The sequence below is a fragment of the Equus przewalskii genome, chromosome 26, assembly GCF_037783145.1.
Source record: "Equus przewalskii isolate Varuska chromosome 26, EquPr2, whole genome shotgun sequence".
Taxonomy (NCBI): Eukaryota; Metazoa; Chordata; class Mammalia; order Perissodactyla; family Equidae; genus Equus; species Equus przewalskii.
The window spans coordinates 28,223,433-28,243,969 of record NC_091856.1 but is presented as its reverse complement, the minus strand read 5'-3'; the positions used below and the strand labels follow the sequence as shown (position 1 = coordinate 28,243,969).

Sequence of the window (20,537 nt, the reverse complement as noted above, 5' to 3'; positions counted from 1 at the left end):
TTTGAGAGCCAGTGCCAATGAACTGGCATTTACAAGTTGGTTACAGCCTAGGTCTTTTTTTTCCAGAGCGACCTCGGTATACTTTCCCTGGCTCTACCTTTGTCTTGTTCCTTTTTGGTGACACCCTTTAGTGTGCCTACTGCAGAAGCTTACCAGCGTCTAGAATATATAATTAAGTTAATCATTGTCTCCCATCAACCCACCAGAAAAATAGCTGCCAAGAAGTTACAAAAGGCCTTTCTGGGAAGGCCGAGTTTGTTCAGTTTGGTCAGTGCCCGTGACTGATGCTGAAGTCCAGGTGGCACCCCCTGCTTCTCCGTCTCCTGCATTCCCACCTGACTGCTGCTTCCTCCTCTCCCTCGTCCAGCCTCCCAGTCCTGTCGATGCTCCTTCCTGCCCCTGCTGGCCTACCACCATCTCTCATTGGGACTGTTAGAATCATCTGCTCTCCTATTGCCTGCCTTTGGCCTCTCCTCTCCCACTGCTTCCAGATTGTAATTTCAAAAAGCACAAATCCAACTATGTACTAATTCAGCAGCTTAAAATTTCCCACGTCTTCCCACTGCCTAGTCTGAAGGGCTGGCTCTCTGGATGGCCCATGAGGTTCTCAGGTACTCAGCCACACTGAACTACCTACCTGACCACACCTTTCTTCTTCCCATTTTCACAGCTTTACTCCTGCCATCACTTGTGTCCTTTGGCTTGGCTACCATTTACTTGGATGTCAGGACTCAGCCCAGTCTTCTTCACCTGTGCCCCATGAGACCTCTGTACACCCGTAGTCTCATTGTCAGGGCTGCCTCTTAATAACTCTTAGCTTATTGCAGTGAGCTTTCTGCTTGTGTCCCCTCTGGACTCTTAACTCTTCGTGGGTAGGGTCTTTGTCTGTTCAGACCTTCTCCCGGTGTTTAGCACAGTGTCTGTGGAGCATATTAGTATCAGAGCATTAGTAAATGCTACATTTCTTTCAAGGGTTTTGCATCATTTGAAATTTGCTTCGTATGTGGCCATCTTTAAACTTCCTAGAATAAGGGCGCTCTCTGCGTGCCTGGCTCTCCTTCCAATCCTTCCTAATCCTTATGGGGCTGTAGGAGCAGGATCATGCAGTATAATACAGTTCCCATAATAGCCACCTCTCATGTACCCTGCACTCTGTAGTGGGTTTCCATCCTCCAGACTTGGAGATGGATAGGCCCAGTGTGAACGTGGCTCTTCTTTTTTATTTTTGTTGTGACCCAAGGAGCAAATTCACTTCATTTCCCCCCGTTTTCAGGTGATAGCCCTTTCAGCATCTCCAGGAATATGCTGGCAAAGTTATCACTGACCACATTGTTTTATGGAGAGAGAGAAATATTATTAAGATCTTATTACTACCTGGGGCAGCTTGGTTTTTATTTGGAGGATTGTTGAGCATATTTCTCACTCTATCTTTAAACCCAGTCTTTCTTGTTTTTTTCTCTGATTATATTTGATTCAATGCAGCCTTGGAAATATATATTTGTATACACATATGCTGTGAACGCTGATTTCTTTTCCTTGTGGAAAGCAATATGTTCCCGTCTCGCTTGGTCCTTTTCCCTCTGGAAGCTTAGGTGTTTTTCCTTCCTTTCGCTCTCTCAGAATCCAGCAAAACCTCTTGCCCACCACTGATTTTCCTGTGGTGTGATAGGAAGACATGGACTTTGGTGATGCCAGGCACTAACTTGGCACGGATCCTCGCCTCCACTTGCACATGGCCACGTGCCTTTGAGCACATCAGCCAGCCTTTCTAGAGCTTCAGTTTCCTCAGCTGTACGGCAGTGGTTATAAGGATTAAATAAGTAACATAAGTGTTGGCTCAGACCCAGGGATGTGGCAGGTGCCCGTGTTACAAGTTCTCTCACACCCTTGCCTCTTTCCTTCTCTCCTAGAACTTGCTGACACTTCTGTTTGTAAAATCTGTGTGTCAAGGACGCTTCCTGTCCCTTTATTCCTCCCATCAGCTCTTGGACAGAGGCATTATTCCGGTCTTCTGACGGGCACGCTGTGGCTCAGAGAGAGTTAAGTACTGTGTTCATGAGTGACCCAGCTCTTGTTCTGCAGTGCTCTGTGGCCGCCTTTTCTGCCTCATTGCGGTTGTGCAGCCTCGGACCTCTCCTCTTCTCAGACTGAGTTGTGATCAGGCATTTGCGTCCTTCAGTGATCTGGGACAGGCCACGTTGGCAGTGACTTGCTTGGCAGTTCCTTGAACATGAGCACTCCTTCCTTCCCATCCCTGCTGAAAACCCCTTTAGTCACTCCTGCACTCACAGCATGTTTGCCCTTCACTATTCGCATCACCCAGATGCTGGGCGCCAGAAAAGGCTATCGAGGGAAGAATTGGCAGCGCCATCTTGGTAGAGATGGTAGAGACACCGTCACTCACCTCACTCCCTGCTCTGGGCACTCAGCACCAGCTGCATGTCAGTTGCACCCAACAATTCCCAGGTGTTCACACAGGCAGACTGTGTTTACCCGAACAGCTCAAGTCAAAAACTCGGACAACTTTGCATTTGTCACACAGGCCAGTCTGAAAAAAAATTAACCTTTTCCTCTATAAAATATGTGGCTACACATGGGATGCATCCGGTCTCTTACAAAGTGCAGGAAGCATACTGCTTTTGGGGGGACTGTTTTAAACACATTTTTGAGCTCTTTAAATTTTATTCAACCATCGGCTGTGAATGACTCCTTCAGGCCGCATCGGTGGCATAGTCAGAACCTCAGCATGTCGACAGGCCGCCCCAGAACATTGTGCTTAAACCTCTTCCTCGTGAGTGTTGAACTGGCTTTGAGTGCTTTTGTTTCCTGGTCCCCACTTGTGACTGGTGCAGTTTTGGAATTATCCCATTTTGGTATCTATGTGTCTCATAATTAATTTCGTCTCTTAGTTTGGCAAAGCCATGAGTGCATTTGACGTTGATTCAGTTTTTCATTTTTCATTTGTTGATGTCCGTGCTAAGCACTTGCTAGCGCCTGGGATACAGAGATGGAGACGACATGGTTTTGGTCCTCTTCTTGGAGTCCAAACTCTTGTCACACCCAGACTTTGATCTGCTCTGCTGAGATCATCAGAGCAATGGCATTTTTTGCTGTTTCAGATCCTACTGACAAAAGATATGTGGATTTTCCAAGATCAATTTGGACTACTTCATTCTTCTTGAGTAAAATCCTTAGTTGTTGAGTAAAGGTGCAAACTGTCACGAACTAAATGGTCCTTGTAGATTTGGTAGTAAATAGGAAAATTGATGAAAGTTGTGTGCGAGTTCAGCTGTGCTGCCACCCACATCCTTATTACCCTTGAGCAAAGGTAGGAGAGCCACTGTCCCTTGACTCCTGACGTGACCATGGGACAGAAGGCAAAGGGACACCTCTTCAATGCCCAGGAAAACAGGAGAGCCAGGAAAGCTCTATTCTTCACAGAAAAGGCTGAAGATTTCTTCCTTTTTCAACTCCTTAATGTCAGTGATTCTGCTACATAAATGGAATATATTTTCCAGCAAATAATGAATTTAATTTCTTTTTAAAGAATTAAAAAAACAAGTTACAAATTGATTTTTTTCAAATGACTTGCCAGATACACATATTTTCATGTTCCACAGTTGTATTTAAAATAGTGTTAGGTTTTCAGTCAAATGCATATTTAATATTCTGCCTGCCTCCAGCATGAGCAAAGCACTGCTGAGAATGCGGAACTGAGCAGTTGAACGGAGAGGGTTTATTTAAAGACTATTAATTTGATGCTGAACTGTCCAGGGCGCCCATTGGCTGGGCACCCATATTTTACTCTGGTGACATTCCCAATCTAGAAACCACTTAAGTGAGAAGAGAAATTCGATTGTAGCTGTGGACGAGAATAATGTGGAGAAGTTTCTTTGCAGTACTATTTTGGGCCTGCACCATAGCGCATGCCAAGGTAATCTATCAGTTTGTGAGTGTCTACAAAATGCAACTCTCTAGATAACAGGTTTAAAGTAAAGATTTAATACGGCCTCCATCTCCTGTGATGCTGCAGTGACAGTTTAAAACTCATTCTCTAAATCTCAGCAGACTTTATAGCCAGCAGTGGGCCAATATAAAGTTTAATAGCATTACAACACATAAATCATCTTTTAAAGATGCTACTAGTAGCTCCAATATTAAATGCAGACAATCGCCTGTGTTATAAATAATTTATCAAACACCATTTCAGATTAGCCTTCCATGCTGAGTTATTTATTTTAGCCTTTTCTGTACGATTCCTAAGGCACTTTTTGAAAGATCCATTACTGGTCAGTTTAATGAACTTGGGGGTCTGTTTTGTCCCCTCAAGCACTCGGGTACAGCTGTGGTGACCATTACATGGCCGACGTGGACCTCTTTGTGCCTTTTACAAGTGCTGCCCATTTGTCATGTAGCGGTAAATGGAGCTGCACATTGGAGTCCAGGGACACATTGTGCGATGCGGTGATGGAGACAAACAGATAGCTCTATAAAGTGCTGCTTGTCACAGCTGACTTGTGGTACAGTACATCACTCTTATTGTAATCTCATTTAAGAAGCAGGGGTGGCCCGGGGGACTGATATTCCCAGTTAGTTTGGTCTTTGTAGCCATAAAGCAGGAAGTGCTCCTTTTATATTCTCCGAACTTTTAGGGAGTGTGCTTTTTGCTTGGATTAATTATTATAGGAGCTTCTCCATGGCACTGTGTGAGGATTTGTCAGCAGGTTTGTTTGGACCTCCTCCTCCTGGCCTGGGGTTTGGTACAGGCAGGCACTGCTTAGAGCTAAACTGTGTCTCAAGGAGCCCTCTGGCTTGCTTTATTAAATAAGTTACCATTTATTAAGCAGCATCTACATGCCAGACACTATAGTAGGTGCTTTCTATACTTTATTTTTAATTCTTGCAGCAATTTTGTGATAAATCCTAATTTATCATCACTCTATTACAGAGGAGGACAGTGAACTCAGAGAGGTAAAGTGACTTGCCCAAGGTTGCACAGCAATAAGTGGGAAACTGGGGATTCAAACCCAGTCTGTCTGCCTCCACATCTGCCAGATGACCTTGAACCTAGGTTCCCCAACTACCTTTTGATCACCGGGGTCATGGTGGTCTTTTGGCTGAGCATCTCAAAGTAAAAGGAAGCTGCCATTGGCCTGGAGGACCATTTTTCTGGTAGCCAGGATGAGTTCTGCTAATCCATCAACACACTGATTCCAAGTTCCCTTGTGACTAGCAATGGAAATCCATGAGCAGCTGGCTAGGGGAGGACATCACACCTGGGCCTGACCAGCTGGGTTCAGGGCTCTGCAGGGCCCTCGTCAGAGCCCCTCTGGAGCAGCTGTCCCCAGGCAGATGCTGCTCAGAGCTCGGGTCACTCCACATCTTCCAGAAGAGGGAGGTGTGGTTTCCCTGTGAAAGGAAGGAACGGTGCTTCCTGCGTTTATCGTGGGCCAGACACAGATGAAAATGTGGTGTTTCCTCGCCTCTTGCTTTTAGTTTGTGGTTTTTCTTGATAGTTTTCCTAAATATTTGGTAGCACGTGTTAAAGACAAGAGTTGTTTAATTGTGAAATTCTACTATAAAGAAAACACAGTATGAATATGCCCAGTAGCATATTTGCATATGTGACTAGAATTCTGGATATGGAAATACTATGGTAAAAGACAGTATTCGACATAAGCAGTTCCTGGAACGTAGTAGGTGCCTGTAAATATTTGTTGAAGACATTAACTCTGTAAGTAATGGGTAGACAATAGAGTCTTGGTGATTTTTACCCTACTTGCATTTTGAGGGTTTTGGTGGGGGTGAGAGATAGGTGAAATAAGACCTTGGATCTTTTTATATTGATCTCTGCCATGTTACAGGGTAGAAACATTTAGGTGGCCATCTGTGGGCAGTCTTGGAAACACAGGGCCTCCTGCCCCTACCATGGAAATGACTGTCAGAGGAGCTGCTAGGTGACCCAAAGAGAAATTGGCAACCATCCTCCTTCTCTTAAACTTGCCCAGGTTCTGGAGATCCTTGGTGATGGGGGAGTGACATAGCCTGAATGAATCAGGGAGCTGCTGTCCTCTGTCCTGTACTTGCCAAGGAGCCCCCAGCCCACAGCTGAGATAGTTCCCTGTGAGCTGGTGTGGCGCTGTGGCATTCCGGCTCTGGAGCCTGAAGGAGACGTCTTCCTGTTTACTAGCTGTGTGACTTTGGGCGAGGCATTGACTCTGAGCCATAGTTTCTGACGATAGTAACCCCAAAAGACGGTTGTGGGCGGGGGCAAGAATGATGGCCACCAGAGTGCCGGACTTGGTACTTGGCTCATCACAGCAGGCGCCCAGTAGAACGTACAGCTCATTCCATTTCACAGCATCTTCGGTCCTGGTGTCGGAGGGGTGGGACGGGGAAGACCTGGGATGTGAGATTTTCTTCCTTAACGAATGACCTTCCCTAGAATTGGTGGGGAGGAAAGGAATTTAAAGGGCAAATTCCCAGTTTTTAAAGGCAGTCACACTTAAATAACAGCATATACCATAATTTTATGAGGAGATCAAGCTCTACATAGTCCATTTCAAAGTTTGCACATTTGTTTTCCCTTCTTCTCCCCAAAGCTCCCCCAGTACATAGTTGTATATTTTAGTTGTAGGTCCTTCTGGTTGTCAAAGTTTGCACATTTTTGAGTTTGTAAGTTTACTCACGTTATAGAATGTTTGCAAAATAGAGGAAGATTCAGCTATAATCTTAGCACTGTCAGCATCCTGGTATCTATGTGCCAGTTCTAATTGATTGACATTAGCTCTGCACGCCTCATATCACGTGCATATTTCAGATGCCTCTAAGTCTCCCCCATCCCCACCCCCAAATATAAAATAACTTGGGGAATTTAGCTCTGCGGGCCCAAGTGTTGCCCACAGGATTTGTGACGCTCCCTGGGTACTGTTGGCTGGCTCAGAGTTGTGGTGATGAGAAAAGCAGCGATGGCAAAGCGAAGGAGATAGGAAAACAGCAGAGAAGAGAAGGGGAAAAGAGATGGTGGGTCAGGAGCAGGGGAATAAGCAGGTGCCCCCTGCACTCACACACAACACGCGCGTGTCTAGGGTCGTTTAACAAGAAGATCAAGTCGGAATGAGGTTGCATTTGTTAAGTTAGTGGCTGCTGTTTCTCTCTGTGTGGCAGCAGCCGCAGCAGCCATCTCCTTCTCTAGGGTGCTTTCTTTGCTTCCACTTTCACTGGTTTCTGGTAAGGCTTTTGGCCTCGGGGACTGCGCTGAGTCCAGGAGAGAATTCCCAAGTAGAGGATCCTGTTTGAATGAATTCTTACGAGGCTGTATATGCGCAAGAGAATAACTGGCTTCGTCGGCCCCACATAGGTGCCACTGAGGAAGTGAGAAAACCCGGTGGGATAAAGTTCCGAATGACTCCTAGCCTTGCTGCTGGGTTGCAGAGGATCCCACATCCAGCAGAGCCTTCTCTATCCTTCTCTCAGGCTGTAGAGGGTGCTCATGTCACTGGAATCCCACTTCCTGGCTTATGGCAGGCAGAGGAGCAGGAGCCCTGAGTGGTCCCTCACATCTTCCCACAGCTGGAAGTCAGTGAATTGGCCGGTTGATGCTCTCAGGCTGCAGCTTGGGGTGGGGAGTCAGGTTTCTCAAAGGGTGTTACTTGGAGGAGCTCTTTAGTTCAGCTTGCAGGCTTGTGGATTCTCATGTCCCAGTGGAGTGGGAAGGGACTGCAGCACAAGTTAGAGGACCCTCCTTGGGAGATTGGTTCATTTTTGCCCGTGTTGCATAAAGAGTTTGAACTTGGTGTTCCCCAGGTCCCACCTTGCTGCCTCTGCTGCCTGCCTTCTGTTTTACTGCCGTTTTCTGAGTTTCTGGTGTGTGACCTTTCAGCCCTTCCAGCTGGTGTGCCGAGAGCTTTTTCTGTTAGCTCTTATCGCACTGTATTGTAGTTACTTGGGTTTTATGCCCCCAGTGGACTCCAAGTACCTGCAGGGCGGGAACCGTGGGGCCTCATCCATTTCTGTGGCCCTATCTCCTGGCATTGGACCTGGCGTGTGATAGGCCTTTTGGATAAGAAATGAATTAATCCACTTTTTCACCAGTAACTCTTGGGGACTTAGACTTGCTTCTTAAAGGAGAAATAGAAGGGAGAGTGATTTAAAGAAAGGAATCACTTCAGCAAACATGGAGGCTCGTCAGTGGGAGGTGATAAATTGTCTTGAGCAAGAAGTGTCCTCATTGGTTCTGCCACCATTTTCCCAGAACTATTGTCGTGTTTTGGTGTTAGTTTTTTCCCCCATAATATTGACTTTCTTCATTATGTTTCCAGAAAGCAGGTTCCAACCATTGTTAGACATTTTTATCAGGAGTTAGCAAACTACAGCCCATGGGCCAGATTTGGCTCACCACCTGTTTTTGTTAATAAAGTTTTATTGGCACACAGCCACACACGTTTGTTTGCGTATTGTCTGTGGCTGTCTTGTGCTACCATGACTGAGTTGAGTAGTTACGACAGAGACTGTATATCCACAAAGCCCAGAATATTTACTGCCTGGCCCTTGACAAGGAAAGTTTACTGACCGCTGTTTTAGAGGCTGAATTGCTCTGTTAGCCCCCAGTCCTCAGTTACGTGGCGGTTGTCTGATGTGAAGCAGCGTGTTGGAGAGGGGACGCAAGCATAAGGGTTTGAGAGGCCTGAGTCCTGCTCTACGGGCTGAGGAAGCTTCTGCAAATCACTGAGGTCCTTTGAGGCCTTTTCTTCGTCCATCCAACGGGCACTGAACAGCATGCCTCCCTCGCAGGTGATTTTGTGCATGCTGCCGAAAGTGCTCTGTGGACGTGAGAGCAGGCCCTCAGTTCCGCTGTGGACATGATTGTCACCATTCTCTTTTTCAGGAGGAGGAAGCCAAGAAGCTGGTGAGTGAAGCCATTGCAGCTGGCATCTTCAATGACCTGGGGTCTGGAAGTAACATTGATCTCTGTGTCATCAGCAAGAGCAAGCTGGATTTTCTCCGCCCATACTCAGTGCCCAACAAGAAGGGGACGAGGTCAGTGGAGGAGGTGGGATTCTTCCTGTGGCCCCTGGCTTCCGTGCCAGCCGTGATCTCTCTCTGGGATCTGGACAGGGTTCTCCTGACTCTTAGCCATGTTAAGGTAATCCAGTGTCCCCAGGCCAGCCTTACACAACAGACCTTTGAGCCATTGTTTGCTTTATGACTGTGGGCTGCTGTCAGATGTGGAAAAGTAACTTGTAAAATGTTGATGGGAGAGGTGGAGTGGGGCCCAGAAAAGAGCCCTAGGCTGGGTTTTTTTTTTTTTTTTTTTACGAAGATTAGCCCTGAGCTAATTACTGCCAATCCTCCTCTTTTTGCTGAGGGAGACTGGCCCTGAGCTAATATCCGTGCCCATCTTCCTCTACTTTATACGTGGGACACCTACCACAGCATGGCTTTTGCCAAGTGGTGCCATGTCTGCACCCAGGATCCGAACCAGCGAACCCCGGGCCACTGAGAAGCGGAACGTGTGAACTTAACCGCTGCACTACCGGGCCGGCCCCTAGGCTGGGGGCTTTTGGGGGAGAGGTTTGACTCACCTGCTGTCCTTTCTCTAGCTCTTAAAGAATCCCCTGAATTCTGTGAGAAGGTGCAGTTTTCAGGGCAGCCAGCCCCTAGCGTTTCTCACAGTGGTCCCAGAGCCCTAGGCAACCATAAACCGTTGGTTAAGTCTCTGAAAGTTAGCCTTGGGAGCTGACTGGTGCTTCCTGCTCTCCAGGGAGCGATGGCCTCTGTTGAGTAGGCGGCCTGTCTCAGGGGTGCGGCGCTGGCTCAGGCGGGGGACAAGGTTCTAGTTGATCTGTTCAGCAGAACTGGAAGGTTCCAACCCTTGGTGGCTGGTGTGTGTGCAGGTGAGCTGCTCATTTGCAGTCCCACATGGTTGTCTGGCTGCTTGACCATTCTGTGGCTCCTGACCTCTTCCTGGAGCCTGAGCAGCTCAAGAGGGGGCTCCTGGAGCTCCGCTTCCAGCTGGGTTCATCTGAATGCAGCACAGCAGTATTTATAAACTCTGCCACCTCCCATTCAGCCCCACAGCTAGGCCAGAGGATAGCAAGCACCTCACCTTCTGGAATGCTTGCTTCACCCCACTACATGTGCTCATTTCCAAATGGGGAGTAATTCACAAGGAAAGGATAGAACATTGAGAACCAGCAGGTAATCGTTGCAGTGTGTGCTCAGCATGGTGGAAACTCACTGTTCTCTCCACAGGGTGGGGCAGCACAGCAGCAAAGAGCTCTGGCTCAGGGGTTGGGGAAATGCCATTGCCTGGCGTGGTGACCTTGGGCAAGTCAGTCTCCCTGTCTGTGAAATGATGGAGCTAGACTAGGTGATCTCTAATGGCCCCACGGAATTTATGTGGCCTTTAGCAGGAAGGGATACCACCTTTCGGGCCGAGAGCCGTGTTGGGGAGCAGGCTTAGCTCTTTGCTGAGCTCCCTGATGGTGGGAGCCGAGGACCACTGCATGGCCCATGTCGCCTGGTACTTGCAAGATGCTGCAGGACCTGAGCAAGTCCATGGTGAAAGAGTTTGGGGGGAGGTGTTTACACTCTGTCCAGACTAACCCATGTCCTGGGTGAGGATTCTGGAAGCCACGTTTGAGTCACTGACAAGTAGTATTTGTGGTTGAACAAGGGACCAGTGCTCAGCGCAGGAGTCCTTGTCCAAACAGGCGTGCACCAGTGGCACATCTTACTTCCCTGGGCCATAGGTCACTCACCTGTAGAGGAGGCCGTGTGTGCACGAGGACAGAAACAAAACGGCCCCGTTGGTTACCTGTGAAGATGCAGTGAGGTGGCCTGCAGGGGCTGGGCGCAGGGCAGGTGTCAGTTCCCCGCCTCCGTGCGGAGCTGCTCCCCCGCAGCGCCTGGGCTCTGCAGCAGGTGCCAGGTGGCAGCACTGCAGCAATAGTGCACACTCAGGAATCTCACTATCTTTTTGCCAGTGGGTGCTGATGGGGGCACTGCCTGGGTTAGGAGAGCCTTCCCAGAGTGGACAGTCAGGGTGGGGGCAGAGCCTTAGGCCTGGGCAGGCGTCCTGTGCCCAGTCCTGGTGTGGACCTGACCTTCCACGTGCACACAGTCTCCTCTGCTCTCGGCCATCCCCACCCTGTTTGCAGTCCACCGTGGGTTAAGGCAGAAGCCCGCCCTGCGTGCTGCTGAAACCCAGCGCTGCGACCCAGGATGGTGAGGCAGCTCCTGGGTGTCCAGGCCTCCCGTGGACATTGCCGCTGAGAGGGGTCAGGCACACAGGAGCCACGTGGGGCTCTGGCTCCAGGACAACAAGCTGCCAGGGCTCCCTTCTGGGGGAAGGAGCCACATCTCCACACCAGCAGGGGAGGGGCAGGGCACATCTTAAAATGTGCTCCTGCTCAGATCCTGGAAGAGAGTGTGAGGGGACGGGCAGGGTGAGCGGAAGTGAAGCCCAGCTGTCCTTCCTTGGCCGCGCTGGCCTGAGTTTACACTGAGCTCTCTTACGTCACCCTCTTTTCTGCCTCCTGCTCCCTCTGAGCGTGAGTGCCCATTTGAGAGGACGGGTTTTCCAGGAGCACGTGGTCATGGCAGAGCCAGCAGCCTTCTGTTAGTCCATGCCAGGTTGACAGAGAGAACGTCCCAGCTGGGGACAGAGCAGAGGAACAGCTGGATCTGTGCTGCTGTTGGACAGTATCGCAATTCCTGGCCCCACTGCGAGAATTCGCAGTTCAAATCTGTGTCTTACAGACTGCCTTGTGCTCAGGGAGGCCTCCGTCAGATTCACGCCAAGACGGAAAGTGTCGGGTGTGTCCTAGTGGCGGTCCCCTGTGTCCTTGCAGGGGACAGGTAACTCTCCCTTCTGGAGTCTCCAGAGTATGGTCTAAAGTGACGAGCCCAGAGTCTGGCCGTGCGCCATTTTTATACTGTTTATGCTTCCAAGTATTTTTAAAGCGTTTAAGGTAACAGGTCATCCTTGTTGCTGCACGAGAGAAGGGTGACGACAGCACCGTAATGAAAGGATTCGCTTCCTGCTGGTTCCTGAAAGGCGCTGTCGCGATGCTGAAGCTTGAAGGCAAATGACCAAATGGTTCCAGCGCCTTCTGGGGGTGGTGAGGTGGGGAAGGAAATTGAGGGCCCCCTGGGTGCCAGGCGCCCTCTGTGATCTTTGCTAACGTGCGGCATGTCTACCAGGGGCCCGTTCGTAGCATGAGAGTGGACGAAGAGAGCCTTGGGGGTGCAGAGCTGGGGCTCAGGAGAGGCAGGAGGGGTTCAGGCCTGCTCGCTGCCTCGCCTGGTGCTTATCCTTCTCTCCAGCCCTCCGGCGGGCCCCTCAAGGGGATCCTAACTCTGCTTTTGTTGTTCTCTCAATAGGTTTGGCCGATACAGGTGTGAGAAAGGGACCACAGCCGTCCTCACTGAGAAAGTCACTGCCCTCGACATTGAGGTGCTGGAAGAAACAGTCCAGACGATGGACACTTCCTGAATGGAGTCAGTGGATGGTGCTTACGGCTCTGGAAGACTGGGGGCAGTGGAGGCTCCCCTGTAAGACATTCATTCGGCCAGTGTTTGCTGAATGAAACCCAATAAAAAATGAAAACCAGTCGAGTGGCTGAGGTCTGGAGGCCGTGTGGTTTTTATTTTTGGCCACTAAGGTGCATCGCCCTGGCCTCCCCTTCAAGATGTTAATCCCTCCCCGAGTGCCAGTCTGCCTTCAGGTGGGAGTACGAGCAAGGTCACCCTCCAGGAGACAGACGAGGCCTCATCTGCTGCTGGAGGTCAGGTGGGCTTCTCTGATTCTTGAGAGGAACTTTGCTGCCCACCCCTTGTGCTGACTGACTTTTCTCTTTGTTCCGGGTGGTCCCAGGTTCTGTTTTTTATCAGGATGAGTACAGCCCAGCCTTTTGCCCCAGCAGCCACGTAGGAAAGAAATAGATATGATCAGTTCTAAGTACCAAGAAAAAGCAGGAAGGTGGATAGTTTGCTTGGCCATAGCTGCATGAAACTGGGTGAACTCCAGTCTGGCCAGTTTCATGGACGTCAAAGGAATGCTTTGGGGCTTACTGTTTGTAATAATTAGGATATGATCATTTCACAACACTCAGGCCTGGTGCATGGTTGACACTGTATGTCTCCAGAGAGTCCTGGTAGGCAGAATTATTCCCATGCAGTTGAAAGTGGCTAGCACGCAGAAAGCAAGTTCGTCTGTGTCCGAGGCTGATTCTGCCAAGGGAGACAGAGTAGGGGCTCTGAGAGTTGTAAGCAGAATGTTTGCAAAAAACCTGTCTGGGATCAGGAAAACTTTCAGTGGTAAGTGCTAGGCAGGAGACAGGGCCTTGACTCCCTCCCAGAGAAAGCGCGGCTGGGGGACTTGAGAAAGAGGCCCAGCACCACGGTCTCCAGAGAGAACCCACTCTTGGGCCCGCTTCCCTTGTTAAAACTGCCAGGAGTCGGGTAGGGAGAACAATGGAATTACTTAGGGCAGCGACTTGGCTGACAATTATCAAAATTATCTGGGGAGCTTAAAAAATTCCGGGATTACTCAGAATGTCTGGGGCCTGAGAAATTGTTTTTAAAGGCATCTGAAGAAATTGTGCTGCAGTGTGAAGCTGTTTTAAAACTATCCATGAATCATACTCATTCACAGAAGTAACCCCTCTTACCCCATTTTATTTCAAACACGGAGAACAAGTACAAAGCAAAGGTTGCATCTGAAGAAAATCTCTCAAACCCGACAGTGTTACAGTAGAACAGAGTTCACACATGGAAATGGGGCAGTGGCCCAGCCCCAGGCCTTTATCCCCAGGGAGGCCTGGTCAGCGAGGTGGCCGCACTCAGAGCACCTGACCAGGACACCAGCAGAGCGGGCGGGCGTGTGCTCTGTCTGGAGGGCTGAACTGTCACCAAGTCAGTGGATGACAACTTAGACCATTTGAGGATTAACTTGAGTATAAAAACAAAAATTCAAACTATTTCCTTCAGAGCTTGAGTTTCCCTTAAGTTCACATTTATAAATTAGTCTTCACAGTTAATCCTATTTGGGAACAAGAAATAAATGAGCACACTTCTGGCTTCCTACACATGGTACAGTCGTACATTAATTCTTGACTTGCGCGGTCCGTGGACCTCAGTTTTGGGAAGGGCTGAGTGGCAGCCTTTGCGGATCGTCTGCAATGTGCTAGATAACGTGCATGTTTTATTTCAAAATCTGTCAGCGACCCTGAAGGCAGATATTATGAATCCCACTTTATAGATGAGGAAACTAAGGCTCAGAGAGGCTAAGAAACTTGCCCAAGGTCATGCTAGGAAGTTGCAGAACCAGAACTTGAACAGAGAACAGCCTGAGGGCATACTGTACATTTATATTTTCCATATCCCATGCCTCCTTCCCACAGAGGAAAACGCTTAACACTGGGTGTTGGGTGAACTGCCAGCATTCAGGCAGGTGAGGGAAGGCCTGGTCCGTAGCAGGGGTTCAGAGAAGACGGCTGAGCTTTCAAATACTGTTTGCCTTCTGAAGCTCCATGCCAGACGCTGGGCTCTCCTCCTCGTCATTCATCAAGTTATAAACGTAGATAAAAATATTAGGAAAATCTGCGCTCTACTTAAAAAAATTATTTCCACTTTTCCCTTTACAACAGAGTAAATTAAGCACACGGCTTGATTGTTTGAACAGAGTCTAAGAGCTAAACTGAACTTGTTCCTAACCGTTTTCAAAGGCTCTCTACGCATCACACAGCCGCCTGCAGTTCTGGTGGTATAGACTCGACAGGTCACTGAAGGAATTACCCTAAAGATTCACATTACAATCCAGATACAAGGGGTGCACCCGTGGCTCGCTGAGCCACCCACCTTGTTAACAACCCAGCTGAGACTGTCCACAACCGTTAAAGAAAGGACTTTGCAATTTGCCCACTGGTCGCAGGTGACCAGTGCCCCTCCCCCCAGCTGCTCTGCATTCAGCGTCTGCTGCAAAGCCCGGCCCCCTTTGGGGCACCTGCTGAACCCTCGTGTCTTAGTTGATCTAGGCGACCAGGTGGCCACTTTGGAGAGAAGACTCAGGTAAGGCAAAGTGGTTGCTGGCTCTGGGAAGGCACGCTGTGTCCGCCTTCAGGTGCTTGAAGTCCACCCGTGCATCTGTTTGGCCACCTGGTGCACGTAGCCGATGTCAGGTCTCTGGTTGGGGTCGGGGTGGATGCACATACTGACCAGTTCTCGTAACTGCGGGGAGAGAACGGTGGTGTTACTCCCAAGAAAGCGGCCTTGCGGAGGCTCGTCCCCAGCCCTTCTGCACTGACTCATTTAGCCCGCACAGCGAGCAGGTGAGGAAGGACGCTCAGAGGGGTGAGTCGCGGGGCCTGCTCACACGGCCACCAGGGAGAGCCAGCGCCAATCCTAGTTGTCTGGCCCCAACGGCCGTGCTTTGAGACCCTCAGAGTGGTTGACTCCAAATAATTTTGAACTGTCCACACTACTGGGCAAGTGTGTGTGTCTGTGTGTGTGTGTGTGTCTGCTGTCAGTCATGCAGATACCCAAACCAGAGGACAAAACTCAAGGCAAGGGCTTATTGATCATAATAAATGCATTAACATGCAGCAGGGCTGCAGCCTGCCCACCCCCTGGCCTCTTGATTGTGCTCATGAAAGACGGAGCTTTTAATTACACAGACACCGAAGGCTGCGCCCACCTCAGGGTGGGGGAGGGGCACCTTGAGCCTCTGATCGCCTCCCTTCTGATAGCCAGAGTGCCAATTATTTTAACGGTAATTAAAATAATGACCTTAAAAAGCCTACATCTTAACTTGCATCACTGGGCTCGCTGCTGTGTTTTCATTTAAATACCGGCTGCTGGAGGGGCTGGCTGGCCCTGTGGGGTCAGGTTGGGCAGCAGCGGGGGAGAGGGCTGCACCCGAAGAGGGGCTCACGGGGACTCAGTGGCCAAGCTCAGGGACTCTGATGCTGGATGCTGGAAGGTCATGTGGAGGCCCTGGGTTACTGTACACACAGTCACTCCTGGGGTCTGTCAGGCTGCAAACAAGGGCTTCCTCCAGGTGGGACATTTTGAGCATCCCCTCCAACTTGGGTGCCACCTGGGGATTCCACTGCATCATAAACCCCGGAAGCCCCTGGCAGATGTGGGTGAGCCGCTGGCCTGCTGGGACGCTCCCGGAGTCTGAGGTTGCCCGTGAGGACACAATACCTTCAGACCCTTATTCCTAACAGTATTCAGGGGAGGGCAGCTGTGATTGGCCTCTGACAGGTTAAAGGACTCAAACCCAGATTAAGGTGAAGTCTTTGTGACCCCACTGCTCTTGTGAGTAGACCATGTTTGAAAATTTCAGAAATCAAGAGAAACGAAAATAGTACAGTGTCTTATTTTCATCTCTAGGAAGTGGTATAACTTCAAAAGTTAGGTAAAAAAGCTAGGAAGCACCTTGTTCCCAGACACACGACCTAGAAAGGGCCCGTAACTGGTGAGCGCCGGGTGCTCTGGGGTGTAGGTTCACGAATGCGGAGCGACTGACTGGATTATGGTTCCCATTTATAGTGGGAAACTGAGGCACAGGGAAGCTGTGATGTACTCCAAGTTGCATGGCTTCAAGCTTCTTGCTTCTGAAGTCCAAATTTAAACAAAAGGTCAGAAAAGAAAAACCAAATGCAACTATTAACTTGGTAACTAGTTTTAAAAACTAGTTATTAACTAGGTTTTCCTTTTCTGCCAACTCCCCCTCCAGAGCATGAGTACCTCCTCCAAAGGTACGTAGTAGAACCCTGTAAGCCACTAGAGCAACAGCCACGAGAGCGCGCACTGAGCAACTCCACGGGGCCGCGTGCCCCTGCCCCTCACCCTGCGTCCCCTGGGAGGCTGCAGAGCCAGCGAGCGTGGCATTGAGCACAAAGGCTGCCAGGAGGAGGGTGGCCAGTGGCCCTACTGGTCGGCCTGCCTGGACACAGGGTGAGAGCACACTGGCACACCTGGTCTCTGCGGCTTGGCCTGCCCAGGCTCCGGCCCCTGGCAGACAAGGGCCGCTTCCCCCAAGGCCTTCAGGACTGGGAGGGCAGTGAGGGGCACAGAGGCACCTCAGCCCCACTGGACAATCGACTACTGAGAGGTGTGCCAGCAAGAAACAGGCTGGCGCATGGCCAGGTGCAGGGTCCTCGGGGTTCAAATCCCGCCTTCACCACTTGCAAGTTATGTGACCTTGGGCAAGCTATTTAACCTGTCTGCGTCTCAGTTTCCTCGGAGGTGAAATGGGCTGGGGGCAGGATTCTACACAGTGGGTCATAAATGAGGCTGTCATCATCGTGAGGCCCAGGGAGGTCTCAGACTCCCCTTCACGCCTGCCAGCATTAACCTGGAACAGAAGGTGACCCTTTGTATCATTTACTCTGAGCCAGGCGCTGTGTTTCCTCCAGCGGCTACTTCTGATGATGCTGGGGTCAATGTCAGTCAGGTGCTGGACTGAGCATGTCACGTGCATCACCTTAACCCTTACACGCACCCTGGGAGGTAAATTCTAGGATTATCCCCACTTTACAGATGAGGAAACTGAGGCTCAGAAAAGTTCAGTGACTCGTCCAAGAGCAGTGAAGGGAGAGTGTAAACCCATGCATCTGTCTACATCCTTAGCCATGCTGTGCTGTAGACCTGTCATTTCATCCTCACGTTTTATCCACGAAGGTGAAGTATTAGCCCTGTTTTCAAGATAATGGAACTGAGGAAGATGATGCCCACACACAGCTAGAACCTGGAGCACCCGATGCCAGACCTGTCAGAGTCTGTGTCCAGAGCCCCTGCAGCCAGTATGAAACACTGAAAATAAAAACCCAAACTCCCACAACTAGAAAGACCTGCAACTAAGATATACAACTATGTACCAGGGGGGTTTGGGAAATAAAGCAGAAAAGAAAAAAAAAAAACCCCAAAAGGTGTGACTTAGGTCTGTGACAGCAAGGAGACCAGTCTGCTTGCCTGGTTTCCTGTCATGGGAGCAGAGCGGCAGCCAACGGTGGTATGGGGCTGGCCAAGGCCCTGCCACCTCCTGCCTCCGCGTCTGGTTCCTGTTGTCTGACACCACACAGAGCCCGTCTCCGGGACCCGCAGCAGCGAGCCTCACACTCAAGCACCGGGTTGGGAGCCAAACGGGCAGAAGTGTGGCGACAGGGGCCGCCTCAGCCAGCTCCCGCCGCTCTGTGCCAGCGGGGGGGCTACAGCACTGCTGTCGGGGGCCCGCACTGGTGTCCGTGAAACCTCTTCGGTAAAATTAATCTATTTTTTCCCCCTCTGAGTCACTTTCCCAGAAATCTTCCCTTCTCCACCCTGTCAAGTGAACCCCAGCTCAACCCCAGAGCCGTGCTATTTGGGACTGCCCCTCCTCGCGAGCCACTGATGGCCGTCCGGTCGTACCAGGCCTGGCCCCGGGCAGCAACTCACCTTCTCAGAGTAATGTTCTCCAGGGAGCGGCGGGTAATCACATTGCTCGATCTTCTGGCAGAGGGAGAAGAGGTTCATTTTATCCCCATAGAAGGGGCTCTGGAGAGCTGCCATCTGCAGGGGCAACGGGAGAGAGGAGCGTTCAGCCTGGAGGTCCGGGGGCAGGAGGGACCACTCCGGGCTGGCTGTGGTCCTTCTCTGGTCCTCAGGCAGCAGCTGTCCAGCAGGACTCCCCCAAACCCTGCGGAAGCTGGGATTCCACAGAAAGTGGCAGTTTTAACGGATTCTGGTTATATAAGCAGATTAAACAGGACAAGGGTTTCAGTTGACAAAACTTTAGAGGCCGTAAGGAAGGGGCAGCTGAATACTGAGGGCCAGCCACGTGCCGGCATGCACCCCGCCTCACGCTTCGGCTCTCAAGGACCAATTCTGGTCGTGTGCACATAGCAGGTGGGGACACAGGCTCTGCTCTGGGATTGGGGCCTGGGCCCAGCAGCGTCTCTCTGGTGCACCATCTTATATTTCTAAAAACCAATTCCAAAGACACACGTGGGAGGATGTCTATTTAAGAAATACCTTTAGGAAATTACTTAGCTAAGGACTAACATTTTGGGAGCGGGGCGGGGGGGGGACGGGGGGGCGGTTAGGCATTTCATTTAGGGCTTTCGTTCTGGCTGTTTCCGCCAGCCTGTTACAGAGCTGCTGTCTGGGGGCCTGGAGGTCGGGGCAGTGGCTGGCGCTGTCTGTGGAAGCTGGATGCCCAGACACCCTCAGGGAGGGCAGGCAGGATGAGGAAGGCGGCCGGATGCCTGCCCTGGACACAAGGCCTGGGACCCTCTGCTTCACGGAAGCCCCAGGTGGAAGGGAAGCCGGTGCGTGGCCCTGCGGCCAGACACAGCTCCCCGAATGCCAGCTCTGCCCCTGCTCGCTGGGTGTCTGTACACTGGGAAGAGGCTCCCCCTGCAGGGCCCTGGTGAGGCTTGGCTGGCACGGGAGGAGGCCCCACAAGCTGAGCCGCCACTGGCTCAGAGGAGGCTGGCGGCACCCGGCTCCACTGAAGGCTGGCTGGTTCCTGGGCGCTGACGGCCCCGGAGCTTCTCACCCGGTTGGGGATCTACCAGGCCTCCCACTTCTGGAGGGCACTTGGACTCCCTCTAAGTTGGAGCACTACTGGGGTGCCTTCCAAGAAGGGGGCGCCAGGTGCTGTGGGGGCTCCGAGAGGCAGCCCCCTGAGTCGATTGATCCCTGCTGAGCCTCGAGTGCTTCTCGTCCCTCCCACTCACCGCCTGCCACCAGGGCGGCCTGACGCCTCCTGCCAGTGGCGTGCCATCGGGCGACTGTGCCGCCGGGCCACTCGGCCCTGGTTCCCTCCGAGGAGCCAAGGCCCCTCTGCACTGACTGCCCAGCCGAGGGCTCCTGGGCTCTGGCTGTGACGGGGCACCGGGACGCCTGGGAAACCCTCACTTGTCCTCAGGCCCCGGGGGGCAGCGTGCCCTATCTCAGGGCAGGAGGCGCCCGTGGTAGCTGGGCTTGGGGGCGCCCCTTGGCTTTAGTTTCCCGGTCTGCCCCGTCCTCTGCTCACCCCCGTGAACAGGTCTGGTGGCCCTAAGAGCAGGGCCTGCCTCCAGAAGGGCCCAGGGGCTTCGGAGCCCAGGCAGTGTCCTTGGGTTTATAAATGCCCATTGGGGAGGTGGCAGCGTGTGGCCAGAGATGGTGGGGCTTCCTCTGACCCAGGTCCCGAGTCTGGCCAGGGTGGCACCTTGTGGGCCCAGGGGCTGGCTGTGCCAAACACTTTGGGGTGGGCGTTTATGGGCCAGCCTCCCCTCTCTCCTCCCTCCACCAGGGGCTCCGGCCCCTCTGAGGACGGCTAGGAACCCGTCTGGACTGTGACAACCCCCTTGCGGGATGGCTGCGGGCAGTGGCTGTGCACTTGGTAGGGCAGGATGAGTACGCAGGGGCCCCGCCACTGTGGGATCCACCAGCCTCACCGGGAGCTGAGTGTGCAAAACGGCATTGCTTGGGTGATGTGTTTCCAAAAATTAGCATGAGAATCTTGGGCGCAAAGGGTTAATTGGGCAGTTTCAAAAGGC

The 20,537-nt window shown here is 51.4% G+C and overlaps 2 protein-coding genes across 5 annotated transcripts in view; one reads left to right on the top strand and one right to left on the bottom strand.

Moving 5' to 3' along the window:
* PSMB7 (proteasome 20S subunit beta 7) overlaps window positions 1–12,616 on the top strand; it is a 56,376-nt gene extending 43,760 nt beyond the window's left edge. Inside the window, exons 7-8 of the mRNA XM_008531420.2 lie at window positions 8,888–9,039; window positions 12,388–12,616. Coding sequence (XP_008529642.1) covers window positions 8,888–9,039; window positions 12,388–12,499 — 264 coding nt within the window. The 3' untranslated portion in view covers window positions 12,500–12,616. The remainder of the gene's footprint in view (window positions 1–8,887; window positions 9,040–12,387) is intronic.
* A 1,047-nt stretch (window positions 12,617–13,663) lies between these two features.
* Window positions 13,664–20,537, bottom strand: part of NEK6 (NIMA related kinase 6) — an 85,000-nt gene continuing 78,126 nt past the window's right edge. For all 4 annotated transcript variants that reach the window (XM_070596135.1, XM_070596139.1, XM_070596137.1 and 1 more), the window contains 2 exons: window positions 18,448–18,561; window positions 13,664–15,234 (listed from right to left, as the gene is read on the bottom strand). In XM_070596135.1, the coding sequence (XP_070452236.1) occupies window positions 15,124–15,234; window positions 18,448–18,561 (225 nt within the window). In that variant the 3' untranslated portion in view covers window positions 13,664–15,123. The remainder of the gene's footprint in view (window positions 15,235–18,447; window positions 18,562–20,537) is intronic.